Source organism: Heliangelus exortis, chromosome 2, assembly GCF_036169615.1.
Source record: "Heliangelus exortis chromosome 2, bHelExo1.hap1, whole genome shotgun sequence".
Classification (NCBI taxonomy): Eukaryota; Metazoa; Chordata; class Aves; order Apodiformes; family Trochilidae; genus Heliangelus; species Heliangelus exortis.
This window is the reverse complement of record NC_092423.1, coordinates 25,338,168-25,364,290: the sequence shown is the minus strand read 5'-3', so window position 1 is coordinate 25,364,290 and position 26,123 is coordinate 25,338,168. Positions and strand designations below refer to the sequence as shown.

Genomic DNA, 26,123 nt, shown 5'->3' with positions numbered 1-26,123 from the left:
ACCACTGTTCCCAGATTAGAGAGATGCACCTTCAAATAAGTGGATGCTACTGAGTTAGCAGTAAGGCAGAGATGAGTTCTTCCAGTGATGAGGCCTTTTCAGAAGCTGATGCAGTAGGAGAAAGGTAGAATGCTGATGCTGAAAGGTCAACTGTTGCAGCTTAGTGTCAGGCTTTGCAATACTGCTGAGTCAAATACGAAAGCCAGGTGCTGCCAGGTGCTGGATGGTCCAGCTCCCAGTCCCTTGCCCCCAGCCACGTGCTCACTCATTTACTCTCACACTGAGTCAGTTCATGAGAAAAATTTCCCAAGGGAAACAAAGCCAATAAACAAAAAAATCAGTGCTTCCCTCATCTTACAACATGGATGGTGTCAGGAACTGCTACTGGCACAAAAACTGGACAGGGAGGGACATAGCTAAGGATGGCTGGCTAGCAGGGGAAGAAGATCTGTCCCTCTTTACACTGTCAGATCAGCCCTGCCATATCCCAGAATCAAACTCATACAAAAAACCACAAAGGAGGACACCAGCTGAGCCAAGAAACTGGACAGTGTCTGTATGCTAAAGCAGAGAGCCTCAAAGGCTACCATATTTCTGCCAGACACTTCCAAAAGTGCACGTGCAGGCTGTGAATGTCCTGTGTGACATGGCTCAGGACAGCTAAGCACAGAGTAACTCATCAGAGAGTGCTTAGGGACTGGCACAGAGGGTCAGTGACAAAAGAGGTTGTTATTCACTGTACACACCCTCAGTTCCAGACTCTTGAGCTGCAGAGTATTCTTACATTTCACTTAAGGCTTATAGTGAGAAGAATTGTAATAATGCTGAATGACTCTCTTTTCTTTTTCCTCTTCCATTAATAGAAGCCTGTCTTCTTTTTGATCTGAGTGTATCACTGTGACTCATTTTGCATGTTGAAGTCTGATTGCACAGAGGAAAGGCCAAAAACCTAAATATTACTTATTCTACATAGAACACTAAACCTATTTTCTCCTGGGCAAGTTTGCGGGGATAAACAATCCTATGAATGATTTGCTGTATGATACACAAAAAGAGACATTTCTACAGCCTGTCTAGACTCCCAGACAAGATCAGACTGTGCTGTCATCAAAGACATTTCCATAGCCTGTCGTATCACTTGGAAGACAGAAAAACCACCTTTTCGGAACAGTCATGCAAAACTGAAAAATAAACAAAAACAGACTGGCCTGCCAGTGTACTAGGGGAAATCTGAATGCAGTAACCTTAGACAATTTAGAAATTATGCTAACAATACAGCAAGAAGTTTCAGCAAACATTTGAGGGGAAAGGCAACTCCTGCACAAGTGAACACAATCCAAAAATGAGTCATGCACAAGCAATTTTGCTATGGGCCATAAAATCACTTTACGAGAGTTACAGATAATTCTGTATGTATTCTATAATGTTTCCCTACTGTGTAGAGATGGCTATCTCAGTATCCTATCACAGATAATGATGGAAAACAAATTCTCTACATAAAAGCTGATTGCTCAGAGATTCACCCTTAGCTGTTCCAAGGGATTGTAATGCCGACAGAACACTTTATAGTGTATTCATCAACAAAGAGGTAGATTCCATCAGTGCCAAACACACTGCAGTTTAGATGGGTTTTCTAAGATGTAGCAAGGCGAATTGAGAGCAGCCTGAGACACAGAATAGACATCCTGCTATTACTCAGCACCTACATAGTCTTTATCACACGTGCACCTACCATCCTCCACAACACCTCTCATTTCCTCCTGATAGTGCTTTTGCACATATTCAGCATTGGTATTAATACAGGTATTTTGTACTTGTCACACTGAGAAAAATCTACAGTCATGAAGTATGAGATACTGGAGTATGAAAAATGAACCCTTCAGGATGAACTTTAGAGCAGCACAGCTCATTTTTGCACTCCTATATATTTTCCACTTTATGTTCCTTTGTAACTTTTTACAACTATACACACGGAATCATTTAAAAGAAAGTTTTACAAACACCAAAAACTTTCAGAAAAGACTTCTCTCGTGAGTCCTGAGTTAGCAAACTAATTTGAGTTCTTTGCAAGGTAGCTTTACAACTAACACACTGTTGATAACCCAGAATCAACAGGGACTTCACTGAAAGGAACCTGGATAATTCTTTGGAGGTGTCCTACTCATGTGTTTTGATACATAATCTTGTCTCAGACTTGGATATGGCATTCTTCAGAAGACAAACTTTAAAAAAACACCACCACAAAACAATAATAATACCTCTCCAACATCATAGATCCATATGCGGCCTTCCGAATCCCCGACTGCTACCTCCTTCCCAGCCTGTGCCCAGCGGACACGGTTGAGGGCAGAAGCTCCTTCTATGGCAACGCTGGCTGTGGGAACCTGTTGAAACAATAGGAATAGGAAGGACAATAAAATCACACAGCCTGAGAACCCGGAGGTCAGTTTCCAATGTCCTGCTTAGCTGGGTGAGTCACAAGTTACTTGGCATCGCTAGAAGTAACATACAACCCTTGTTGGGGGGAGAAAAAAAAAAAAAAAAAAAGGGGTTCATTGTTTCTTTGATCACATGTGCTAAAATTAAGAAAGAGTAAGGGATTGCTCGGAATGAGCAGGGAAGACTTTTCCACAGTAAAGGGCAGTAAATGAAACATTTTTTTCCCCTTAACCTCAGAGACATGCAAAACCACATCTGGTTCTTTTGAGAAAGTCACTGACTTATGACCAAGAACCAACTTAGGGTAGGACTTGGCTTCAGTCCTGATCTGGCTTCTGGCCTCTGATTCAGGCCCAGATAACCTGAAGGCTGGCAGACACATTCCTGTATTCATGCTGACACATTCTTTAATCCATATGCACCTCTGCAGCTAGATGCAGAGGTCAAAGCTTAGGTATTATGTCAGAAAAGTCCTGAGCTAAGCACTTCAGAGCAAGAACACAGCAGAAGTAAGAACAGCTGAGCTGACATTTAGGAACTCCTACAATGCATTCCCACAGTTCTCTTCTATATCCTCAGGAGACTTCTGCTTTTAACACACCTGGATGCTGTCTAATTTCCAACCCCTCTCCCTGTCCCAAGTCAACCAACTTAGCAGGTGATCCATGAGAATATATAAAGATTCTGGCTAATGTGTGGGATGAATAAAGCAACAAGCAATGAACGCCATCTTAGGAGAAGTATTTGTAATGTATGCTGGAATGAGTGTATCAAAAGATGCTGCAGGAGGAAGGAACTGTGTGGGTGTTTGTCCCAGATAGGTAGATCACTCAGTTGATTTAGGTCACCTTGTAAGACAAATGACGGTAACCTTCAGGTCTACTAATGCTCCACCCAACTGCCTTTAATAGGAGAACCTGCCTGAGCAAGGAGCCTGTAACTTGGCATGACAGTATTCCAAACTTCTTTTAGCTTTAATTCTCTTTAGCTTTTAGGTCAGGGAAAATGGGGCAGGGTAGCTCCAGAAGCAGCTCCTACACCAGATACATCTATGGAAACAAACCTCAGTCATATGGTTAGATGGGGACAAGAGGATGTCATGGGATCTATAAACAGAGATGGAGTTCGAGAGCAAGAGGTAGCTGGGCAGAAATTCGAGTCTAGTCTACTTCTGGAGGACCAACAGGAATTCCTTCTGTCCTCATTGCCAGCACAATGCAGCAGAAGCAGAAAGCAACCCTGCTCTGAACACTGACAAACTGGCAAAATTAACAAAACCGGTATTTTGCTGACTTCATTTCAGTTCTCTGACTGTAACTTTATATTGTAATTGTGAGATAGATCCAAAGATCCAGGAGAAAAATAATTTCAAAGCACTGTATGGCTCCCCTGCCAATCTCCTACTCCTCAGCTCCAACGCACTCATTGTGTCACTCGAGACGAATGCCGGCAGAAAGCTGAACCTTTACAGACTTCTCAAGACTCTTGTTACAGCCACAGTGTGTGTGCAGTAGCAGGACAAGGACTGAGTAGAGAGTTGCTTGCCTTGCCCCTCTCCTTCTGGAGAGTTCCCTGCTTCTCACTGACCCTGACACAAGGCTGTAAAACTAAGCTGGCACCTCCAGCGCAAGGAGCCTGCCAAGAGGAAGCATCACCTCAGCAAAGGGCTTCACTGCAGCATCCCCAGCCCCACATGGGAAATCCAAGAGGATTTTATTTGCAGAATGATGGAGAAATAAAGCTGGCTAGCAATCAGAAAGCAGACACCACCCTCTCACCCTTTAAGAAGCCATTCAAATACAAATAAGCTACTGGGCTCATCTCCCCATTGTGCAAGGCCCAGGTCCTGTCCAAGGCAGTATAACCCCAAAAAGCTGGCACGCTCTAACTCCTCATCCCCAAGTCTGTTACTGCTTTGTGGGTGAGAGTCAATGGCTTGAAAACGATGACATGGGGTCACTGATCCATGATAAAGTCACGGTAGAAAACAAGGAAGTTTTACTCCTGTGATCACCAATTTCTAAACAAAAAAGCTATTTTCATTCCAGCCAAAATTAATTTCATAACATTTGGAAAAGGGTTTCTTCAAACAACAAGTAAATGCCACATTTTACAGGACTAATCCACTAACCAACTATGTTTCTCACAAAACTGTAGATCAAAGATATTTGTTTCATACACAAATATACACAGCGTATATTTAAGGCACTGAATTTTCACAAAGTCTTTCCAAAGGATGAAATACATAACTCTAGAGCTGGGTTTTTTGTTAATACAGCATTCTTTCAGTGTTCCACATAAAAACAAGCAGCATGCATGCCACAGTAACAAGACACAACCCATGCTTTTTTTCAAACCCGATGGTTTTGTAAAATCCTGTTCCTGTTCCACAAAGCTATCGAACAAAATGAAAAGCAATAATGAAACAGCCTTTAAAAATCTAAATAAAAAGGCTTTTCTCCAGTGATTCAGAGAGAAATAGAGTCAAACCATGGTATCTTAAAATAAATTTGTCTGCTCTCAATAGTGATAGGTTAAATTACACATGCCTATTTTAGATTTCAAAGATAAGAGTTTATTTTATAATGGTAGCATTATGTTTTTAAAATCACATTTGAAATACTTTATAAATTCTCTGAAGCTGGTGCTTGTCAGATTTTATCAATTTTGAAATGAGATTTTAACAGGTAACAGATTAAGAAACATGTAGTCAGAAAAACCTGCATGACAAGAATATACCTTTTATTTTTTCACTTTTATTGCTTATGCAGCAGTGTCAAAAACTTGCTTGCAAATACATGTTATATTTTTCTAGAAACAGACACCATCTTCACACTTTCAAAGCTAAAGTACAGCCTGAAAAAAAGAATACCCCAACAAATAATTCAGTGGGATATAACACAATAGGAACAAGCAGATTTGTAAGCCAGTTTAGTGTCAGTTCATAGATAGATAAGACTCACCAGTGACCTAGAGACCTTCTCCAATCTTGATCAAAAAAGGAATGTTGCAAACACATTGGCACCTGGTATCTTGAAACTATCTGCAAAACTCACTATACTAAATCCATGAAAATAATACCAATTTTAAAATAAATGAAGGAATGGATAAGGATTTTCTGCTTTTTAAGTTTTTGTATTAATTTTGCTTTTTAAGATTTTACATTTATTTAAAATAAATGTGGTGGCCTTCATTGATATTACCAAAAAAATCCCTGCTACCCACAGATCAACATGAACCCCACAAATACCCTTGCTACTTTACAGTGAGCTTTTGAGAATAATTAGATTGATTAAATCGGTGATATGGTCAAATGGTTTTAGTTATTTTTATCACAAAGCATCTGGCTCTGGGGAGAAATGTTTTTAATAAAAATGGAGAGTAACACTAGTGAAAACTGTATTACTGTTAAAAAATTTGAAGGTAGCCTATTGTAACCAAAAGGGAGGTATTTTCTTAATTGGCTTACTAAGTAATACCTATATAACAATGTGACTTATTTGCCAAATTAACAAAAGCAGGTCTCATTAATAACAATCATATCTAGTTCTTGCAGAGATTTTTATCGATAGCTGTCAGCTAAACACATTAATATACCTGTCATTTTATATTGTCTCCACAAATAATTTGACATCACGTATCTGACATCTAGAAGTAATAACAATAATCTAAAAAATAGGTGTTCCATGATTTTTTGTTACAAAGACAGAAGGGCTAACAAGGGCTTTTTCTTAGCAAATAGCAGTGCAGACTCAAACAGCATAATCCATTACAGAAATCGTGAAAATTATAAACAAATTATGACCTACCAGACAGAGGCAAAAGCAAACACCACTTTCAGTTATGATGTTTAAAAGAACTGCTAACAGCTCCCTTGTTCAGTGCTACTTTTGGTGCTTCTATGGCAAAACAAAACCACACATCTATTCAGAATCTGCAATATTATAATTCATAGAGATTTTGAATTTTATTTCATCAGTGCTCAGTAAGGAAGCCAAATGGTATTTCTGCCTCCGGAGATTCTAATTCAATTCTCATAAAAATACAAAGCTCAGATACCATGGAAATAATTCCACTCTGATCCTAACATAAGGGCTGATTTTGACCCCTCAGAATGGAAATCATTTGTGAAGTCAGGGGTGGCCTCATGTGCAGAAGCAGGATTGATCTAGAAATTATTTTTTTTTTCTTATGTTCCTATGTATTTATATGTAAACACACTGAAAATGTATCAGCAGCTTTCTATGTGCAGCCTTATTATTGATGGGAACAGGATCAAGAGGTCCACACTAGTTTTTTGGGAAGAAGTTACAGTCTCATTGAGTTAAACAGCAAAACATCAGTTGGTTTGAAGCAGAGCAAGACTGCAGCCCTGGTATTTTTGGGGAAAGGGTTTGTTGGTTTGTTTTTTTTTTCTTCTAAAAATACTGGGGTTTATGCTCTGTGTTTAGGCCTGCATTAATGAGAACACCTGAAGGATATGTCCCTCCCTTCCCAAAATAAATTCTAAGGAGACTCCTCTTGTATATCCTCCAGCTGTATGTGCTCTAATTAAAAAGGCTGTGCTGCTTCCTGCTCAGAGCACTTCAAAAGGCCTCACTGCTCCCCTTGACAATGCAGTGCCCAGTGCTCGTTCCTCTTACCTGTCCATTCTTATTTATGGCAAGCACCACTCACTGGAAGCCATAAACTGTGCCTTTATTTCACTCTATCTGAAATGTATAGCATGTTTATGTGAAAGGCATATAAATGATCTAACTAATCTTAAAAAAAAATATTGTAAAAAATAGAGCATATGGAGGGAAATACTGCTGCTTGCTCTTTGGCTTTCTCTTTAATGGAAATAAAAGGGAACTGTCAATTAATATATTACTTTTTTTGCTGTATGTTCATAATTTTACATGGCATTAGGTGTAAATATCTAAGACTTCATCTAAGAAAAAGTATTTCGATTCTTGTTCTGAATACTGACTGATTGCTGGCCATCTAAGACTGACCCGAGGCAACATGACAGTTTTTTTCAAAACTTATTTTGGGGGAAACTCGAATCCAGAAGAAACAGTCTTTATGTAAGTGTGCATTAGTTTTAAAAATCTGAAATATTAGCTGGCAAAAAAAGGGGTGTTTGACACATTTAGAAAGTAACTTAAAAAAAAATACATTATTTAGCATTCTCAATATTTGCAAAAAACTCTGTGATTAATCCTTTCTCATCAGCAAAATTCAAAGGTGTGATGTTTACTCCCCACTGACCTTTGCTATTTAGTTAACGGAGATTGAAAAAAACAAACAAACAAACCAAAACACTTGCTATTTTTCATTTGCATTTGGGCCTTTTAAGTTTCAAATTTTAAAGACAAAGAAAAAGCGAGGATCTATAAAATCACAAATAACACGTGAGAGAGATGCCCCGTGCTTAAAAAAAACTCAAGCAGAGAAGGGGCACGCGGGGTTTTGGGCACACTGGAGCCAGTGGTATGGAGCTTGCAAGTTGTAATCTCCAGAGGATTTGTAACAGAGGATAGATAGGAAGGGAAATAAAGCCTCCCACCCGAGCACGAAGCAGCTCCCCAGCGCGGGAGGCTGGCGAAGGGCTGCCCGGCCCTCGGACCGTAGGGGGGGTGGCCGGGCTGCCCCGGTGTGACCACTCGGCCGGGGGGAGCCGTCGAGAGCGCGGTGTGCCCGAAACGGAGGGGTGTGGGGGAATTAAAAAAAAAACCTACAAAACGGGCGCGGTTTAAAAGCGCACCCTAAGATAACATAGAGGGGAAGGAGGCTCCTTCCCGATTCAGCACCGCGGCTATTCATTTGCGCTGGCTCTCTGCCGGGGGTGCCGGAGCCAGCCCTCCCCACCCCTGGCAGGTACCCGAGAGCTGCGGCCCCGCCGCGGGGGAGGGCGGGAGGCACAGCACGGCGGGCGGGGGAGGGAGGGAGGGAAGGAGGGAGGGAGAGGGGCGGCCAGGAGCCCCCGGCAGCGGGACCTGCCCTCCCCGCCGCGCCCCGGGGTGCGGGCGGCGGCCGACGCTGAGCTCCCAGCACCCTGAGGGATCCCGGCGCCCCCGCAGGCCCGCGGCGGGGGGAGCAAGGGGGTGCTCGGCAGCGCCGCGCCGCCGGCCCTCACAGGGTTAACGTCTCGCCCGGCGCCCCACCGCCCGCCCGCCCGCCCTCGCCTTCCCACCCCCGGCCGCCGCCGCCGGGCCGCCGTGCCGCCTCACCTCGGTGTCGTTATTCAGGTTCCACAGATCCAGGCGCCCCATCCCGTCCACGCAGGCGAAGAGCGCGGGATGCACTGGCGACCACATGACATCGTAGACATAGTCGGCATTGTCTTCAAAGGAGTAGAGCGGCTTGTTGTGCTGTAAAGCAGAGAGAAGCATGAAGACTTCGTGGCGCTAGTGCTGCCTGGGGCTGTCTGGCGAGTCTAATTAAAAACTTTGCACATTTACAAAGTGTCATAAAACTTCCCCAGATGAAAGGTCCTCGCGAAGGGTGGGACCGCGCTTTAATGGGGCAACAACTGTCCGGTGGGATAAATGAGATGCCCGGCGTGAGGGGTGTGGGACGCGCGGGTGACGGGGCGGGGGGACCCGCTCCGAGCCGGCGCCCCGGCGGCAGCAGCAGGGGAGTAGAGGGGGGGGGAGGGGGATGCAGGATGCAGGGAGGTAGGGAGGTAGGAAGGTAGGAGGCAGGTACCAGGTACCGCGGGCACCGCCGCGGCCGCCCGAGCCAACCGCGCTTGCGGTCGCTCCCGATAAGGATCGTGAGAGCGGCGGGAGCCGCGCAGCGCCCTCCGCACCCCCCTGCGCACTGCGGGCGGCGGCTGCCACCTAGCGGCGGGCGGGGCCAGCGCCCGCACCCCCGGCCCTGTGGGGCTGGGGACCCCGCGGCCGCCCCGCCGGGAGCGAAGGGTGCCAGCTCCAGCAGGCAGGAGGGAAGTTAGGAAGTACACCGGGAATAGAAGTGTAATTGTTCGTCATGAATTATTCATCGCATCTGGCTTGTCTAATTTTTGCATAATGGCTTCGCTAATCCCCGATCAATTAATGGGAAATGAAATTTGAATGATAATAAAAAACTCCAGAGATGAAAGAAATTAAGTATTCTCGTGGCTTGTGGCAGAAATCTAAACAATGGGACTTCTCTTGAGGGTCTGTCCCCCTCCTTTCCCCGCCAGCTGCCCGCGGCGGCCCCGCCGCTTCCCTGGCAAACCGGGCACGGCCGGACGAGCTCCCGCAGCCCCCAAACGCCTCTCACCAAGACTTCTGCAAGAAATCGGGTGCCTCTGTACATGTGTAAAGTTTATCCGACAGGACATCTCGGTCAGGTCCCTCTAAAGTGCACCCTCGTTCATTTTACAAAGGAAACAAAGTCGGCGACACTTCAACTGCGTAGCCCTGCATTATTTTTCTGAAAAGTGGAGCCACTAATTGCAATTATTATATCGCTTTCCTTTTATAAATTTAGAGCAGTAAAGCGGTCAGTTTAAGATCTATTTACAGCTGGGCCCTTGCCGGTTTTGATTTTGCCCCTCCTGGGCTACGGTGGTGTTTCAGTGCGTGCCGGGGCCACAATCCCTGCGGCTCAGCACACGGCGGGATGTGGGTGCACACAGGTACCTCTCTACTGCTGTGTTTGTGCCCATCCACAACGGCGTGTTGTTACTGCAGGGCTGCATGGCAAATCATTTGGAAATATTTCTGTATTAGGAGATTTAACTACACGACTTCCTTTCTAGAAAAACTACTGAAAATACAAAGGGATTGATTCTGCAGGCCAGTCTTCCCTTTACTTGAATTAATGAAAGACACTTTGAATGATTACAGGAGCAGGTCCCAAATTTGTACAACTGGCTTAATGTTTTTTGTGCATTTTCCAATACCAAACATTTTGATTTGTTTGACAATAAAATTAAATTAGAGCTTGATTTCACTACCTCAACTTTATGCATTTTTATTTCTTTTCCAAAGCCAGGGTTTTCTAAAAGAAAAGGGGGAAAATTACAAGAATATTTTCTTACCTAAGCAAGGTCTTGTTCTTCTACCACATATGTATCTGCTTAGTGTATTATCAGTACCAGTGGAGTTACTTAGGCGTGTTAATGGAATTGCTTACATGCCTGTACTAAAGTATTCCCAGGGTTTGAGGGCCAAATGAAGAGTAAGCTTTTGAAGAGGCAGTTTCATAGGAGATTTCAAAGGGAATCCTTGCAGATGTAAGATGGGAAATAATGTTTAGAATGAGCCGTAGGGATCCACAATGTCTATCTGCCATATTGTGTATTTTTACTGAAAACATCTAATTTAGGTTCAAATTCTGAAAAGATGGGCATGGAACACAACAGTATACTGAAGGGAAAGGAAATCTGGACAACTATGAGCTAGCTGGTATTTTTCTTATTTACAGGAAATGTGCTGCACATATAGCACTTTAACATTTAATGTCATGGGAGAAGTAACAATATTACACAAAAGTAAGAGGACTATTAAAATATCTGTCAATCCAGGGCAGATTTCAGCATTTTCTTTTGGTCAACTTTTTGAGTGTAACAACACTTATTTCTTTTCATTTCTGCCAGTTTATTTTCTACTTCATGCCTAAAGACCAAAGTACTAGAAGGAAAGTTCAGGAGATGTTGTCTTAGTCTGTATCTTGCTGTCTGCTGATGTGCCTCAGTTTCCCTGTTAGCAAAATTTGAGGTGAAAAGCACAGCAGATCTGCAGTATGTATTGCCTGTACCATAACAGTGGAGATACTCAAATAGGAAGTCAGAAGGAAAATCTGGACAACAGGAATGATTTTGAGAACGATCTCAGACATGCAAGGAATGACACACAATTGAATGGCAATGGAAAGGGAGTGGTGCACTGCAAGGAAATAAGAAATTGCAGCCATGTGAGCAGCTCAAGCAAAAGGCAGGATCAACTGCAGTGTGGCTGGGAAAACAGGGAGAAATCATATGGCACCACCAGGCAGTGGTAGAGGAACTGTGCTGCAGCCTTCATAGTGGCCCCACTATCATGCCCTCCCAGCATGAATTGTCTCCAGTGCAAAAAAACAACCAACCAACCAACCAACCAAATATATTTCCCATACTATGTCTTGCTTTCTTGCATCGTTTAACTAGAGAAGAACATAAGAGGTCAGGCTGGAGATCCTTCCCACTTGGCATCCTCTCTTTAATAGTAATAGCAAGTGACCTTTCTTAAAAGCTGATATTTCATCCTGTCTGATTTTGCTCACTTAGAGCAGTTGTGTTGATTTCATTGTGAAGACTTGATTTGTAAGGTTAAGTGTGTGTATATAAATGTTTGCAGGACTTTCCTACCGTAAGCCAGTTAACGAAGGGGCCAGGCTTGCAGATTCTTTTAATGTAAGGATCTATAAGTAAGGACCGGTACCGACCACTTTCAGTAAATGTTGAAATGTGGAACCATGTAAAGGTTACTTTAAAGCAGTTTTAAATTACCAAAACTTCAGTCTTACGCAATCTATAACCACCATATGGCTATTATTATAAAACAACTGAAATTTAAACTTGATGAGCTTTCATTCTTAAATATCAACCCACTCTGTTATTCAACAGAACAGAAGAAATAGTTTAGAACAGTATCTTCAGATATACTTGGGCTGCATCAATTCCTTTAAAAGAGTTTGGAGTGAAAATGTGTCTCTACTGAATCGATGGAGTTTTGCCATTGATTTCAATACGAGAGGATTTGAGCATTTAGTGGAAAAAGCCAATTCCAAGACACGTGGTTTTGTCTCACTTTTTCAAACATGTCGTCAAAATCTATTGTTCATCCTCAGTGTTTGTATACGGGCATTGTTAAAAAAAACAATGCAGACTGAACATTTTAAATACATGGGAGCTGTCTAGGAATTAGCACTTGCCTATTAAATAAGGAACTAGCCTATATAAATAATACATATTTATATAAAAGGTCTCTTTTTTTTCCACATATGAATTTGACCAGTCTATTCTATTTCTTATTTGCATAGAAGAATTTTCTTTAATCCAGGAGGCGCCACACATAAAATAGCTAATTATCCATATAAAGGAATGTATACATATCCACAGGTTTTAACTAGCATTTTACTTCTAAAAAGCCATAGAAAAAGCTATTGGCTTTGCCTGTTTCATGAAAGGAGTGTTTTACATGTTGGCACCATTTCTGTGGGTGTCAGCTCCACTTAAAGGTACTTCCTTAGACTGTACCTTCAGCAATACAGATGTATGGTGACACCATATTGTATAAACAGCCTTTATCCATTAAAAGCAAACAAGCAAAAGTGGTGTCAAAGAAAGACATATCTTCAGGACAGAACACATCAGGAAGCAAAACTCTGCTGTCTTTATTTAAAGGTGGCACACTGACCAGAGGGATGCCAAAGAAACTGAGATAGGGCACAGCTTGTGGGACTTCCACTCAGAGCTCTTTCACTGTTTTATAGACCCTAGATGTTAGGCCAAGTCTTTTCCACCTTGAAAAAGATATCTTACTACTTTGCTGAATCCAGGCTCACCTTTTCCCTTCTTACCCTGCCAGTTAGCCAGGCCAACACAAAAGATGCAGGCAGCATAAGAAAAAGCTGAAAGCTGTTGTTATTTTTGATGCAAATACTTCTCAAATCAGCTTTACCATGTTTTTTCACCTTTCCTCCTTCAACAGTCTCCTTTGCAGATTACCAAATTTTAGCTGCTTGGGGTTACTTGTGCATACCTTTTGTGGTAGGGAGTAATTACTCCACTGTGTATAAGGCTCTACTACTCTTATAAGCCTTCATGTTCTCAATTTGTGTGGAGTCACAAAGGCTCTGTTTTTTATTCAGACTGATTGATCTCAATGGGAATTTTGCCACTTCTGGACTGCCATGTTGCTAGCAAATCTAATAGTTTTCTAATAGTTATGATAATTTAGGCTAATCCCATAGATTCTGCTTTAATATTATATTTGTGGGACTTGACTTAGTTCAAAAAGCTACAGCAATCCCAGGAACTGTTATGAGATGCTATAAATCAGAGGTGCTAGTTACAGGTACATCCCTGATGGCTCAGCAAAGCCTGTCTGCATTCTCCCTGAAGGGTATCATCACAGTGGATAATCACAGACCCCAGTACTATACAACTCATAACTTGCAGTCTGCTCCACTTTTTCTAGGAGTAGCATGGAAGTAAGTCTCTTCAAGGATGCCAATACGAAAGCAAAAAAGCAAAAGGGGGATGTTTATGCTCTTCAACTTTAGCCACTCAATGTCACTGGCTAGCTGAGGTGCCCTAAATTGGGTTACATTACCAACAACTCCTTTACCTGCCTTTAATTCCTTCTGGCAGACATATTCAGTGCTGAATCACAGGTCAGTCTCTGGTGTTCAATGGACATTTCACTGGGCTAGGACCTATGTCCATGTTGTGTCACCTCACTGTCAGATGATGATTTTGTCACTGAATCAAATCTAAACTGCAAGGGATCATTCTTCATTTTTAGGTTCAGTAGCACAGCAGGTAATAAATGAGAATGTAAATGATCCCTACACAATTCACAGCCCTACACTGTAGTATTACTACACTGATTGTTTTCTGGCATCCTAAAAGTTGCAGACAGTCAAGGCAGAAAGCTGCTTACTTTTAGAGATGATTGCTATTGCAGAGAAGCTGAAACTGTAGCCTTTCTTCATTGCCAATAATAAAAGAAAGTTTAATATTTTGCATGACCTCTTTTAATTGTCAATAATAAGAGTCCAATATTTTGCATAAAGATGTGGGGACAAGGGTGAGACCAAAAGGAAAGGGGTTATGAGACCAGACCAAGTCTGGAGATAACATAATGGTTACATTTTGGTGGGTTTCTTCAAAGTCAGAGTGTCACGGATGAGCATACAAGAAAGAAGCAAAGGGAAAAAGGTTTGATAATTGGCACAGGAGGTTTTAATGAGAACCGAACTTAATGTCTAATATTGTGGCATGGAGAAAAAAAAATAAATTGGGAAGTCAGGTATCACCTGACTTTCAGAAGCATCAGAAAGTCAGACAGCAGAGCATTCAGGGTCTGTAGAGATAGTTTGGAAGCTATACTGACAGGTAAACTGCTTATTTTGTTAATTCTTCTTAGCTGTTTTAAGTCCTCTGCAGAGATGTGACACCTTCAGGCTGTGCTGCTAGATCATAGCTGTTCACTTTGGTTTTCCAGCTCTCTTCTACTGTGACTCTCCACTTGCTCAATGGAAAAATCTTTTTATTTTCTAAAGAAAAAAAGCATAAAGTATGGCATTCCTCTTCATCACTGTATAGTAGCTGAAGAGCAATTTTCAGTAAGCTTGATATAAATGTGTATTACTTGATGTCTACTGTAAATTTACATTAATTAATGATATCTGCTTGCCACAGATGAATTTCCAAACATCAGAAGATTTGTAGGCTTGAGACTGCAAAACAGGCTTAAGAAAGATTTTTTTGAAGAAGCTAATTCGAAGACTCAGTTACAGGGAGGCACCAGGGAGGACGCTGTTCCCCAGCACACTTTTATCCCCAGTTCTTTCTGGCCAGGCTGGTCCATGCTTATTTCTGTATTTTAGATCATCCACTTTTATTCCCAGTTTTACTCCACATTTTTGAAAGTTGTGCCTACAGGTTTCTAGTGCTTGAGGTATAATATCTATTGCTCTACTCTCCCACAGCAAGCTAGATGCAGTGTGGATGGAAACAATGAAGAAGCCTGTACAGGCATCTGCCATTTGTTCAGTGTTTCCTCAGACTGCTGACTTCATTGCTAAATGTTAATCAAGTTTTCCACCTTTTATTTAAAACATGCTTTAAGCAAGCCAGCACTTCTTCCTATCCTACAAACTATGCATTTCAGCCATGAGGTTTCTTTAGAAATACTATCATTTTCTTTTGAATTTCTACCTACTTCTAAAGGTGGCTCAAATTTTTCTTTTTGGAAGCTCAAAAACATTGTAGAAGGTCTTACTGATAACAAAAGTCTCTCACATAGCAGAGAAAGGATGGCTGCATGAAGCAGGTGGGAGAAAATTTCCATTAAGGAAGAAATCCTGGGCTTCATGTACTGATAATTTTCCCCAAATGTATCACTGATACATGTGAGCTTGATCCTCCAGTGTAATTCTGCAACAGAACAGTCAGTGGGAGGTTTGCATTTTGATTGCAGGGGAAAAAGGAATCACGACTTTGTTTTGTACAGATTAGATGAGCTCCTGAAATCCAATTCTGCTTTCCATGTGCAAATAAAGCTTTCAGTGGCTGCAGCTGGATTTATGTTAGGCTTTTCTGAAATAGAGTTTAGCTCACTGAGTTTTTTCAGAAGAGCCTCAGTATTTTAGATGGCTGTTTTATTTTTATGGCAGTGTGTGCCGTTCTTCATGAAGTGTCTCACCAAGAAGAAGCATGGTTCCCGTGAGTAAATGAAGTATGTTGGCCAGCTGAAGAATATTTTCATATCACTTTTCAAATATGGCTACACTGAAAACCAAAATCATGAGAAACATTTCATGGGAAGAACTTGGAGCTGATTTCAAGCCACCTGACTTCACTTTGGTTTTGCTCTTTAAAATTACCTAGAAAATACCATAATCTTCTTTTTTTTTTTCTTTTTTTTTTTTTCTTTTTTTTTTTTTTTTTTTCAGCTGGATGAGAGCCAGACCTCTGGCTCCAGAGGTAAAGGGCAAAAACTAAAAAAATCCTGTCTGAACAAGCAACTCCACCCTCTTCCCCAAGTCAGTTTGGCCTTTTGACAGAAAGTCAGCTCTGAAACAAATTCATTCATTGCCTTGTTTTTGGACAAAACTCAAAATTCTGAACTCACACCACAGAGAGACCATTTCCATGAAATACAGCATGCTACTTTATCATCCTTTGTATTCTCTTATAGTCACATAAAATTAGCATTGGTCAGTGATTAATCAGATTAATAATTTCAATTGCTTTCATCAAAGAGAAAAGCCTGCATTGGAAATGCTGTGTTGTCAAAGGAAGGTGATTGCCTTATGAGTAGAGTCAAGAAGGAGCTCTGTGCTTAGATGCAGATTGAGGGGAACCTAAAATAAGCCAGGTACCTAAAATAAGAGTGTTTAAATCATCCTCTGAGCTAGACATTTGTACACCAACAAAATCAGTGGAAAAGAGATTAGTAAAGGATCCCACAGAGAGCAGGAAATAGGGAGAACTGCCTGTTTTCAGTCCATCTCCTTCCAAAGCAGACTAAAGTCTTGGTCTCCCTCACAGTACATTGTTTCTTTTCTTCATGGTGTTATTTCTAGTCATCCCTAAACTCTCCAGGCCCTTTTGAGATTACACACCATGGCACTGGTGCAGATTGCATCCATATTCAGTGGGATGAGAGGTGCTGAAAGCCAGAGGTCCTGCCACCCCTGTAGTTTGGCTTAGTATCTGCTCAGAGCACATCCTGCGTTTGTTTTTCTGCTTGTACCTTTGCTTTTCTGGCTGCAGAATCAAGGTATAGCTCTCTGTGTGTGTGATGTGGGATAAAGAGGCAGATTTCTTCCTGGTAATGCTCTGGGAGAAGCCAAATTATGAAGACAGACCCAGAAACTCAGAAGTGCTGCCACATCTGCCTTAGATAGGATCTGAGGCTGTCCAGATGGAAGAAAGCACTCAAAAGCTACAACTGATTATCTGCCAGACTTGGGCTCCTACACAGTCAGTGGTAGGAAGTAATGGTGGCACTTTCAAGAGATGTATGTATTGCACTTATTTCTTTCCAGTGGCTGCATAAGAACTGAAATTGATGGAAGCCCTGAAGAATCCAGGAGGATACAATAAAGGATCCAGGAGGATACAACTTCACATGCAGTAAGAATCATATAAAAGGCCCCATGTGCTATTGCAAAAAGACTGAGTATGGCCTAAAGGATTTAGGAAAGCTTGGGAAAATAACAGCAAGAATGAACAAGCTCAACACTGAAAGTAGTGAGAATTTCTAAAATTTCACTAAATTCATCCCTCATCTATGCTTAAGTGTATCCAAGATAAGATACATGGGCAACCTCTGCATTTCACCAGTCAATTTCACTGTTAGAGACCAGTTACAAACTGGAGAAGTAGGGCAGGCCCCAAGTAGACAAAACTGGTTTTCATCAGGAAGCATCAGCACATTAAAGTCAAATCTTTTCCCTGAGAAGATCCTACTTGCAGTGAAACCAGAGTTGTTCATAAGCACAAGGTACAGCTCAGAGCAAAGTAGAAAGATCACTGCAGCCCTTCCTCCCCTTAGGGAAGACACATGTTCCAGTCCCATCCAGGCAGACCTTGGTGCCCAAACCACTGGCTTACAGGATACTCTGAGGAGCACCTACCCCCCTGATAAATAACAATAAGAGGGAGTACCCTGATATTTTAGTAAACTTTAAAGATTGCCAATGTGTGCATTTGCTTGGTGATTAATCCAGGCAATCATGTAATATTTCGATTCATTCTGCTATACCATTTCCCATCACAATAAGTTTGGTCTACTACTATCAGATCTATCAGATCCTATCAGCCAAGCTTTTGGGGAATGGGACTTGGGGGCAGAGGTACCTATTTTTGGCAACAGCTTCTTTGCATTGTTCTAGTGATAGGCTTCAGCTTGACCTCTGAAAAGATGGTGTTCAACCGCCACATCAATTGAAAAAAAGTGGAGTTTGAAGTTCCATGCTGATAGGGAGTACCAAGATAATCAGCAAACAGATGGGTATAAGATATTGAAGGTAGAGAAATTTTTGCTGTTTAAAATGTGTTTTCTCACAGAGCACAACCAATTGCAGACTGGAACAACATGGGACACCAAAAGCAGCATGTGAAGAGAACAAGAAAGAGAAGCTAAAGGAGAGGGAGCTACCATTGATGGTAAGGCAGAACAGCACAGACACAAAAGAACCTAGAATGTCACCAAGGACACATGTCCTCTGGCTCAATGAGTCCCTGCTAACAGTTATGTAGTAGTCCTACTAGCAGTCTGCTCACCTCTGCACCTCCTGGTTATGGCACTCACCACAATTACTTGAACATTCAGCCAAGAGGGAGACAAGCACAGAGGGGAATACAGCAATGCTCTTACAGTCTCTTTTCTAGTCAGCTGCCCATCTGAGTATGACTTAGGCACAGATGCAAGAGAAGAAAAACAGTCATTAACACTTCCCTTCATTGGAAGAGTAAGAGATAAAGGAGACCTGTGAAGGACAAAAGGTAATAAAATCCAGCTTTCTATCCAGACCCCTAATAACTCCCTCAGCAGCAAACAAGCTATCTTCCAGGCTTTAGCTGAAACTAGATTATGTTTTGCTGCACTCTTAACGATTCCAAGGTAGCTTCTGTCCCTTGATACACTGTCTAAAAATTTACACTCCAAACAGCAATTGCTGTAATAATAACAATACTTACATTTCATTATTTAACCTTGTGCTATTTGTTGATGAGGATTAGTGCTTAATTAATTACCAGCACTTAATATTTCCACTTAGCACTTTACCTCTTCAAAGCATCATACAGCCAATACCTAATTAAGGGCAGAGCTCTGCAGACACTTCACATCAGGATATCCTTTTGACAGCTCTGTATCCAAGACTCACTCACATGGTGTAGCTTGAATTCAAGTTGAAAGCCCTATTGACTTCATCAGGACCCAGGTAATGCTCTGGCTATCAAGTGACCACCTTTACAAATTCCCTTTCTTTTCTTCCTGCTTCTGGTTGCTTATTGTTCACCCAGGGATCTAATTATTGGCTAATGTGATGGGTGATAATGTGAACCGTGTATTAGTGTTATCTACAAAACCTTCACTCTTCCGTTACTAAAAACCTTATTCTCAGTCACCTGGTTGAACTGCCTTTAGATAGAAAATGTGTTAACCACAAAAACAGATTATAGAATGTCAAGCTAGAGTTTTTAAGGGAGATGGTGCTTTCAATCTATCAGTCAAATGCCTGCTATAAAAGTGTCTTTCTTGTAAGCACCCCAGGGTGCTACACAACCTCAATCGACAATATAAACACAGAGCTTTTATGGTTCACTTTACAATTGGACATTGACTCTGAACCTGTGAAACAGAAAGGAATTGAATTTCATGACCAAAGAGGATAATGTGCACAGGATTAAGCAGACAACACTGGCAGAAGCAGGAAAGTAATATGGTGTCAGATGCTGTTAGAGAGATTAAATTTACAAATAAGAAACCAAAGGAATAAAACAATTCTGAGTAAACTCTCATAAACCAGCAGTAGCACTCAATACTTCACATCAATCCCCCCTGTTTTTCAAAGAATCAAACATGCTGATGAGTTTTTTTCAAATCCCATTGATTGGCTGGGCCCTGACTATGGGAACTGAACAAAGAGAGCCCTAAATAGGTCCAGCCAAGAGGAGTATCCAGACAGTATGGAAAGAAACTTCTGCTGGAGTCAAATGGGAAGAAAAAGAAAATATTTGTCACAGTTGAAGACCTTATCTAATATTTTAGAGGATGTCCTCACAGTGGGGCAGTGGCTAGCAGTACCCAAAACTGCTTCAGAAGAGAGCAAGTGATCCAATAAAGCAATGTGGCTTCCAGCTCCAAGTGGTGCTGTGATGTGTCACATGCACTTCACAGCCCTTATCAGATAGGGCAAATAACTTTTTCAGGAAGCTCCTCTTGCCACATGAGCCACAGCTTGATAGATATTAGAAATGTAAATGGTTTTGTTCTTTGAAAACTGACTGTATTCAATATAATGTGACCAAACTCTTGGCACTAGATTCTCCCACAAGCATAACTGCTAACTGCAGTGTCTTTGTGCCCAGAATATGCTGTGTTAGTGTTACTACTAACTTCTAAAGTCCCAGGAGTTTAAAATAAAAACCAGGCCTTATTATCCACTGCTATAATTTCTTTCAAGCTGTGGATGGTTGAGACCTTTATTGCCATATTTAACCTCAAGCTGAGGGTCGGATACTCATTCTAGACTTTTCTAGACATGTATGTTTGCAGCTCAGTACCTGCTTTTCTTCTTTCTCCCCCAGTCCCCATGAATTCTTTTCCCCTTACTTAGCTTCAACCTCAACACTCCAGTATTCTTCTGCCACCAGTGTCCACTGTCTGGGACTCAGATACCAAACAGCCTCACCAGCCCCAACCAGCTAGAACCTTAGTTCTCCATCACTTGGTTATCCTGCAGCCCTCTCTGATGTTTACCACCAAGGACCCCTCCGAGGCCCATTCCAAGTCTGTCCATGACCCCTTCTCTGGACCACATCTGCACTGGCTCAGGCTGGGTCTATTGATGTATAAGGTTACATGCCAATTGGGTAAAACATGCACCTTTCCTTCTTATAACGAGTTTCCTAAAATGTAACACTCAAGACAAAGCTGTCAGCCATGACCACTCTTGATCAGGAAATGAGATCTGTTCATTAGTATGCACATTGGATCTGCCCATTAACAAATGCATTGTGAAACTACTGTGGAACCTGATTCAAGTTATTGTCTAGGTAACTGCTTCTGTTTCCAGCACAAGGCTGTAACATGAGCCCTTCTGATCACTTCTGTATTTACATTTGTTGTGCATCAGTTCTAGCATCTCCAAGCCCTGGTGTCTTGGAGGAACACATGCTGGGTGCAACCAAACACAGGCATAAAAACAGAGTTAATACAAAAGCTTGGCATTTGTAAGGTAGTTCTCTGCTCTGGTGTATGACAAAAAACGTTTAGATGATTTCTATAAGAAGGATTTTATCTCTCATCCTTCTGGTTTAGTCAGCCTGTACAATAGAACAGTTTGATCTGTCTAGTCTGTCCCACAGGTTTCACTCTTGCTGTCATTACCCTATATCCATATTTCTGTGGGATTTTGGGGTTTCAAAACTTCATAGGACTGCATATTCATTTCTACTCTTCATAGGGCTCTCCCAAGAAATGACAGGGACATTTCTATTGAGTAGTCAGTAACAGATCCAGGGTGGTCACCAATGTAAGTTCCAGCATGTGTTTCCTCCCTGCTTCCAGTCATCAGTGTCTAATGTCATTGGGACAATTTATACTTTTATAGCTATCACAGTCACCTCCAGCAATCAATTTCATGAGTGATATTGATTGCACTAAGTGGTACATGTGCTTCCCCTGTTGCTTCATCAGAAGAAAGTTTTCCTGCTGCTGCACCACCATGGTGCATAGTATTAGCTTTGCAATTTAGCCTGCTCCCTGACAGGGAGTGCCAGATGGATTGTTTGATGACTTTTGGCACAAGACATCCTCATCTACTTGCCCAGTGAAATTGCTCAGCGCTAGGCTTAATACTGAAGTGCAGGCCAGATGAAACTTCCTTTAAAGGGTGGGGTACTCCTCAGGGAGAATATGGTTGACACAGTTAAACAAGGTATATGGCTCACTTAAAATGTTATAACTACACCTGCTCTAGGCACAGCTTTTCAATTAACTGATTCTTAAGAGCTGATATAGACAATAATGAAATATTTCTGACAATGGCATTTTCACAAGTATCACTACCCATCCCAGCCCAGCTTGGATTTCTCACCTTTGTGGTCCACAACTTGACCGTCCAGTCAAATGATGATGTGACAAAGAGATGGGAAAAGTCAATTGGCCCCACTGCCATGTGGCAGTTGATTCCTGTGACAGGTCCTTGGTGGCCTTCAAAAATTTCACTGATGCCAGCTTTACTGCAGGAAGAAGAGACATTTGAATTCAGAGAGTGATTTAACATCTGGTGATTTAAGATAAATTTTATTTACTCTTGGGGTACTGTTTTCTTTTGAAGTTCCTTTTAATCTATAAATCTCTCTCCTTTCAGTGAGGCCTTTGCCTGCAGAGGTTTACTGTTGTGAACACAATTAATGCTTAGGATCCTGCACTGAGAGACTTTCTCTTACTTCTGAAGACTTACTCACTTTTACATACACTTTCTGCTACTGTAGCTTGAAATAACATTTTATGTATAACTATAAAATAACTCTAAATTATACTTGCACTATAGCTTATGCCATTATCATAAGGAATAACCATTAAAATAAAAATGCAAATATCTTAATGAGTTATAATGAGCAATTATTTTTCTCTTAAATATCTAAAATAAGTTTCCACAGCAGTCAATCAAGTCACTAGGAAGCAAATCCTTTTCCACAAAAAGTGAAGGATGTGCTCCTGTGATCAGGTATCATGCAGTCTTTACTTTCAACAAGGGCAGATGTACATTTCATCATCCTGTGGCTAGAATAGCTATAAGGAAGGAAGAATACAATACTGAGCAAGATGTGCACAGTTTTCTTTTTCCTGGAAGCAAATGACACCATATCAGTTGTTGGTGCTGTCTTACTCTGTATACAGGAAAGGGAATCATGAAATTGCCCTTTAAGTTACATTACAGGAAAATTGCCACTGGAGGAAAAAACAGTGAAAATAGCCACAGCTCTGACAAGTCTGTCAGCCCTGTGCCAGTGTGAATGCAGCATCCCCAAGGAGATGAGGAGCTACACTGGAGGAAACCAGTCCTTCATCTTGCCAGTGTGGTGTCCCCTCACCCCTCCTGCTGACCATGACCCTGTGGCCCTCCCCTGCCAGACCTCACAGCATCTGCTGGAGCAGTGCTGGGTATAAAGCACACCTCTTATTTTATCCCCATCTGTTTGCCAAGTCATCAGTGGGACAAGGGGAGTTCTGGAGCACCAAGAACACCCTGGGTATCTGCCATGCTATGACACAACTTTTTCCAGAACAACGTTTGGCTCTCCCCTGTGCTAGGCTGAAGGACACAGAAGCTGCTGAAAATAGCAAAAAGCTCTAGGAAAAACAGCCAGAAGCAGAAAAGAAGTGTGTTTGTTGATGGTCAGTAGAAGGTTTGCTAAAAAGGTGGGCTAAAAAGAGGACCTGGAACCTTCCTTCTCTTGTAAGGAACAAACCAGGCATGTCTGAAAGATCAGAAGTGGGAAATGCCCTTGGGCTGGCTTGGTTTATACTAGCAGCCTAAGACTAATCCAAACCATCAGCCCCCCCACAGCCTATCAGTATAATGCCTAAATAGACACAATTTTGCAATACTCTCAGCAGACAGGCTAAAATTAAAATATTAAAAAATAAACATAATTTTGAACAAAGTACATGTAGAACAGTATTTATACAACACTAGGACTGTGCAACAGAAGTCTTAAACTTGTGTATTTAATGTCTATTTTGCCAACAGAAACATATCATATGATAAAATATTAATTCAGATAATATTGCCAACTACTGAAGAGTGAGGGTGAGTTCTAAATAGCTGAGTGAAAAAGGTTTGGTCTTCACAAAGGCCTTTCAAGCATCCCAGAGGGTGAAACTACTACCAGAAGCTAACACAGCATGCTAGCATCCTGCAGATTTACAGGGTGCAAATAAGCAACATGTAGTGTTAAACTACAGCCTTATGGCAGCCCAGGCAGAGAGAGAACAGGATGCTTAGCTTCTGCCTTTAGAACTAAACCCTCTTGGCCTCCTGGATAGGATGGGCATGTCCAAACTGCCCTCTGAGGGTGGGGCCAGCAGGGCTCAGTCTCTAGCTTGGCTGTGCAGCCACAGCCTGCACTTCTGCATGGAAATACCCAGCACTGGGTGGCCATAAAATCTGTGCCTCAGATGCATGTGTGCCCATGGGAGCTTTTCTCTAATGTAAGCCTGTGGAGACTGAAGCTGGAGCTGAGGATGGTAAAAAATAAAGCAGATTACCATCTCCTGAGGGTGGTTTAGGCCTGATTACCCTGCACCAAAACTGTCTCCTAAGGACCTGCCCAGACATAGTTACCTACATCTCAGCTAGCTGTCTAGACCTCCGTCTCACCTCACTGGTGGGAAGGAGACATTTCTGAGGTCCTAGTCATCTCTTCTTCAGGCATATGTCTTTAAAAGGTAAAGGAAATCAAACCCTAAGAGCAGTCATTGTTTCCCACCAACTACACAGGGAGCCCTGAGGTAACTACCCCCATTATAGCAGGCTGTAGCACAGGTGTTCAGAGTCAGGTGACTCCTGTCCTAGTGGTGCAAAGTAAAAGAGTACAGACACCATTCACCCAATAAAAAAAACATGAAACACTCTCCACACATACCTCACACCAACACAGATACACAATACCATTTAATACTATTTAATGCTGAACTTTACCTTCCATGACGACAGGCGGTGTAGACTGTTCCTTCTTCACTGCCAACAACAAAGTTATTTACATCTCCAGTTGGGAAAGCCATGCCTGTGACTGCCACTGGTTTGGACTTATTGTACACCAGCTCCATGCTCTCCTACCAAAACAGATTTTTGTTATTATTCTGCAATCGTCCTTTTGTTTGGCTGGGATTTTTTTTTTTTCTAGTTAATTTCTAAATGTTACACAGGGTAGCAGCAGCAGCAACAGAAGAAAAGATCATTTGACCCAGCCACAGGACTTTGGTTTCTACATAGGATGTTGTGAAAAGATGCAGTGTCACAAAATAGGATGCACTGGTCCTACCACCCCCATCACTATCACACACTTAAGAGCAGATGGAAGGCACTGGTCTTTGCTACAGTACCTAAATCAGGCAGACAAGACAGGTGAAAATTTAAAATCTAATTGTGCAGAAACTACAGATAATACCTTAATGACAGCCCCAGGCTCTAATAAAACACGCAATACCCTTCTATTTACAAACATTTTTGAAATCAATTGTTTGTCTCGAAACATGTAATACTGTGTGCACCTGAGGCATTTATCAGATTGTGCCATTTGTCCCTTTGCAGAACAAAATTAAAAAGTTGGGGTCCTGTCACTATGACCAATCTCAGTGTTGATTTTCAGGGATTTTCTGTGGTAACCATTAACACTTACTTGAGACTCCACCATCAAGCTACAAATCAGGAAGTGTATTTTCTTTGTCCATTTGGTAGCTATATTTCAAATTGAATCAGAGTGCCCATTTTTGCTATTGCAAGTACAACCATCATGAACAGTTTGTGGCCCTTGTAAGAGGCATTCACTTTGAGCAGATTTTACACAACTTTTTGGTTGTTCAGCCTAAATGGTGTAACCCAAGAATACACAAAGGGACTGAATGATTTGGCAATTTTCATTTTTTAGCTATTTAAGTGGGTATATTTTCTATGTTGAAAATGTCTAGGCTGCTATTCTGCTAGGGCCAAAGCCTGTAGTGTTTTTCTCAGAAGGGCTTTTTTCTATAGTTAAAGAAAGTGGGCATCCCTGTGAGAGGAGATGGCTGCAAACCCATAGAGGAGAGTTTAGCTTGGTTTGTACTTTTCTTTGGAATACATTTGGTTCTACTAAAAAGGCAAACCAATACCTGGAAAATGTATTGGCAGAGCACCTGTGGATTATATATATATTCCTGTGAAAATAAGGGATGAGATAATATTTTCATATCTCTGTGCAAATACAGCCAGATACTGTGGTGGACTCTCTTGTCCCAGCACCTACACCATGGTGCTCTGAGCACATGAGTGCTCTGGATCTGTGACTTTGGATAGTTTCAGACTGACCCATCAGCAACACTCTACCCCTCCCAGTTTAAAGCCATGACATGTAGCTTGATGTCAAGTCCTGTGGCTTTCTTTTCTAGATCACCATAAGCCATGGGCCAAACTTCAGTGTAATGTGGGGTGTGTTCCTGTCCTCACTGAAAGCCCATTTTGGAGCAGGGAAATTCCAGCTAAGTGATGAAGTG

At 41.9% G+C, this 26,123-nt stretch overlaps 1 protein-coding gene across 7 annotated transcripts in view; it reads right to left on the bottom strand.

Moving 5' to 3' along the window:
• DYNC1I1 (dynein cytoplasmic 1 intermediate chain 1) overlaps positions 1 to 26,123 on the bottom strand; it is a 184,435-nt gene that overhangs the window by 17,396 nt on the left and 140,916 nt on the right. For all 7 annotated transcript variants that reach the window (XM_071735268.1, XM_071735273.1, XM_071735270.1 and 4 more), the window contains 4 exons: positions 24,574 to 24,707; positions 21,961 to 22,105; positions 8,655 to 8,795; positions 2,259 to 2,384 (listed from right to left, as the gene is read on the bottom strand). In XM_071735268.1, coding sequence (XP_071591369.1) covers positions 2,259 to 2,384; positions 8,655 to 8,795; positions 21,961 to 22,105; positions 24,574 to 24,707 — 546 coding nt within the window. The remainder of the gene's footprint in view (positions 1 to 2,258; positions 2,385 to 8,654; positions 8,796 to 21,960; positions 22,106 to 24,573; positions 24,708 to 26,123) is intronic.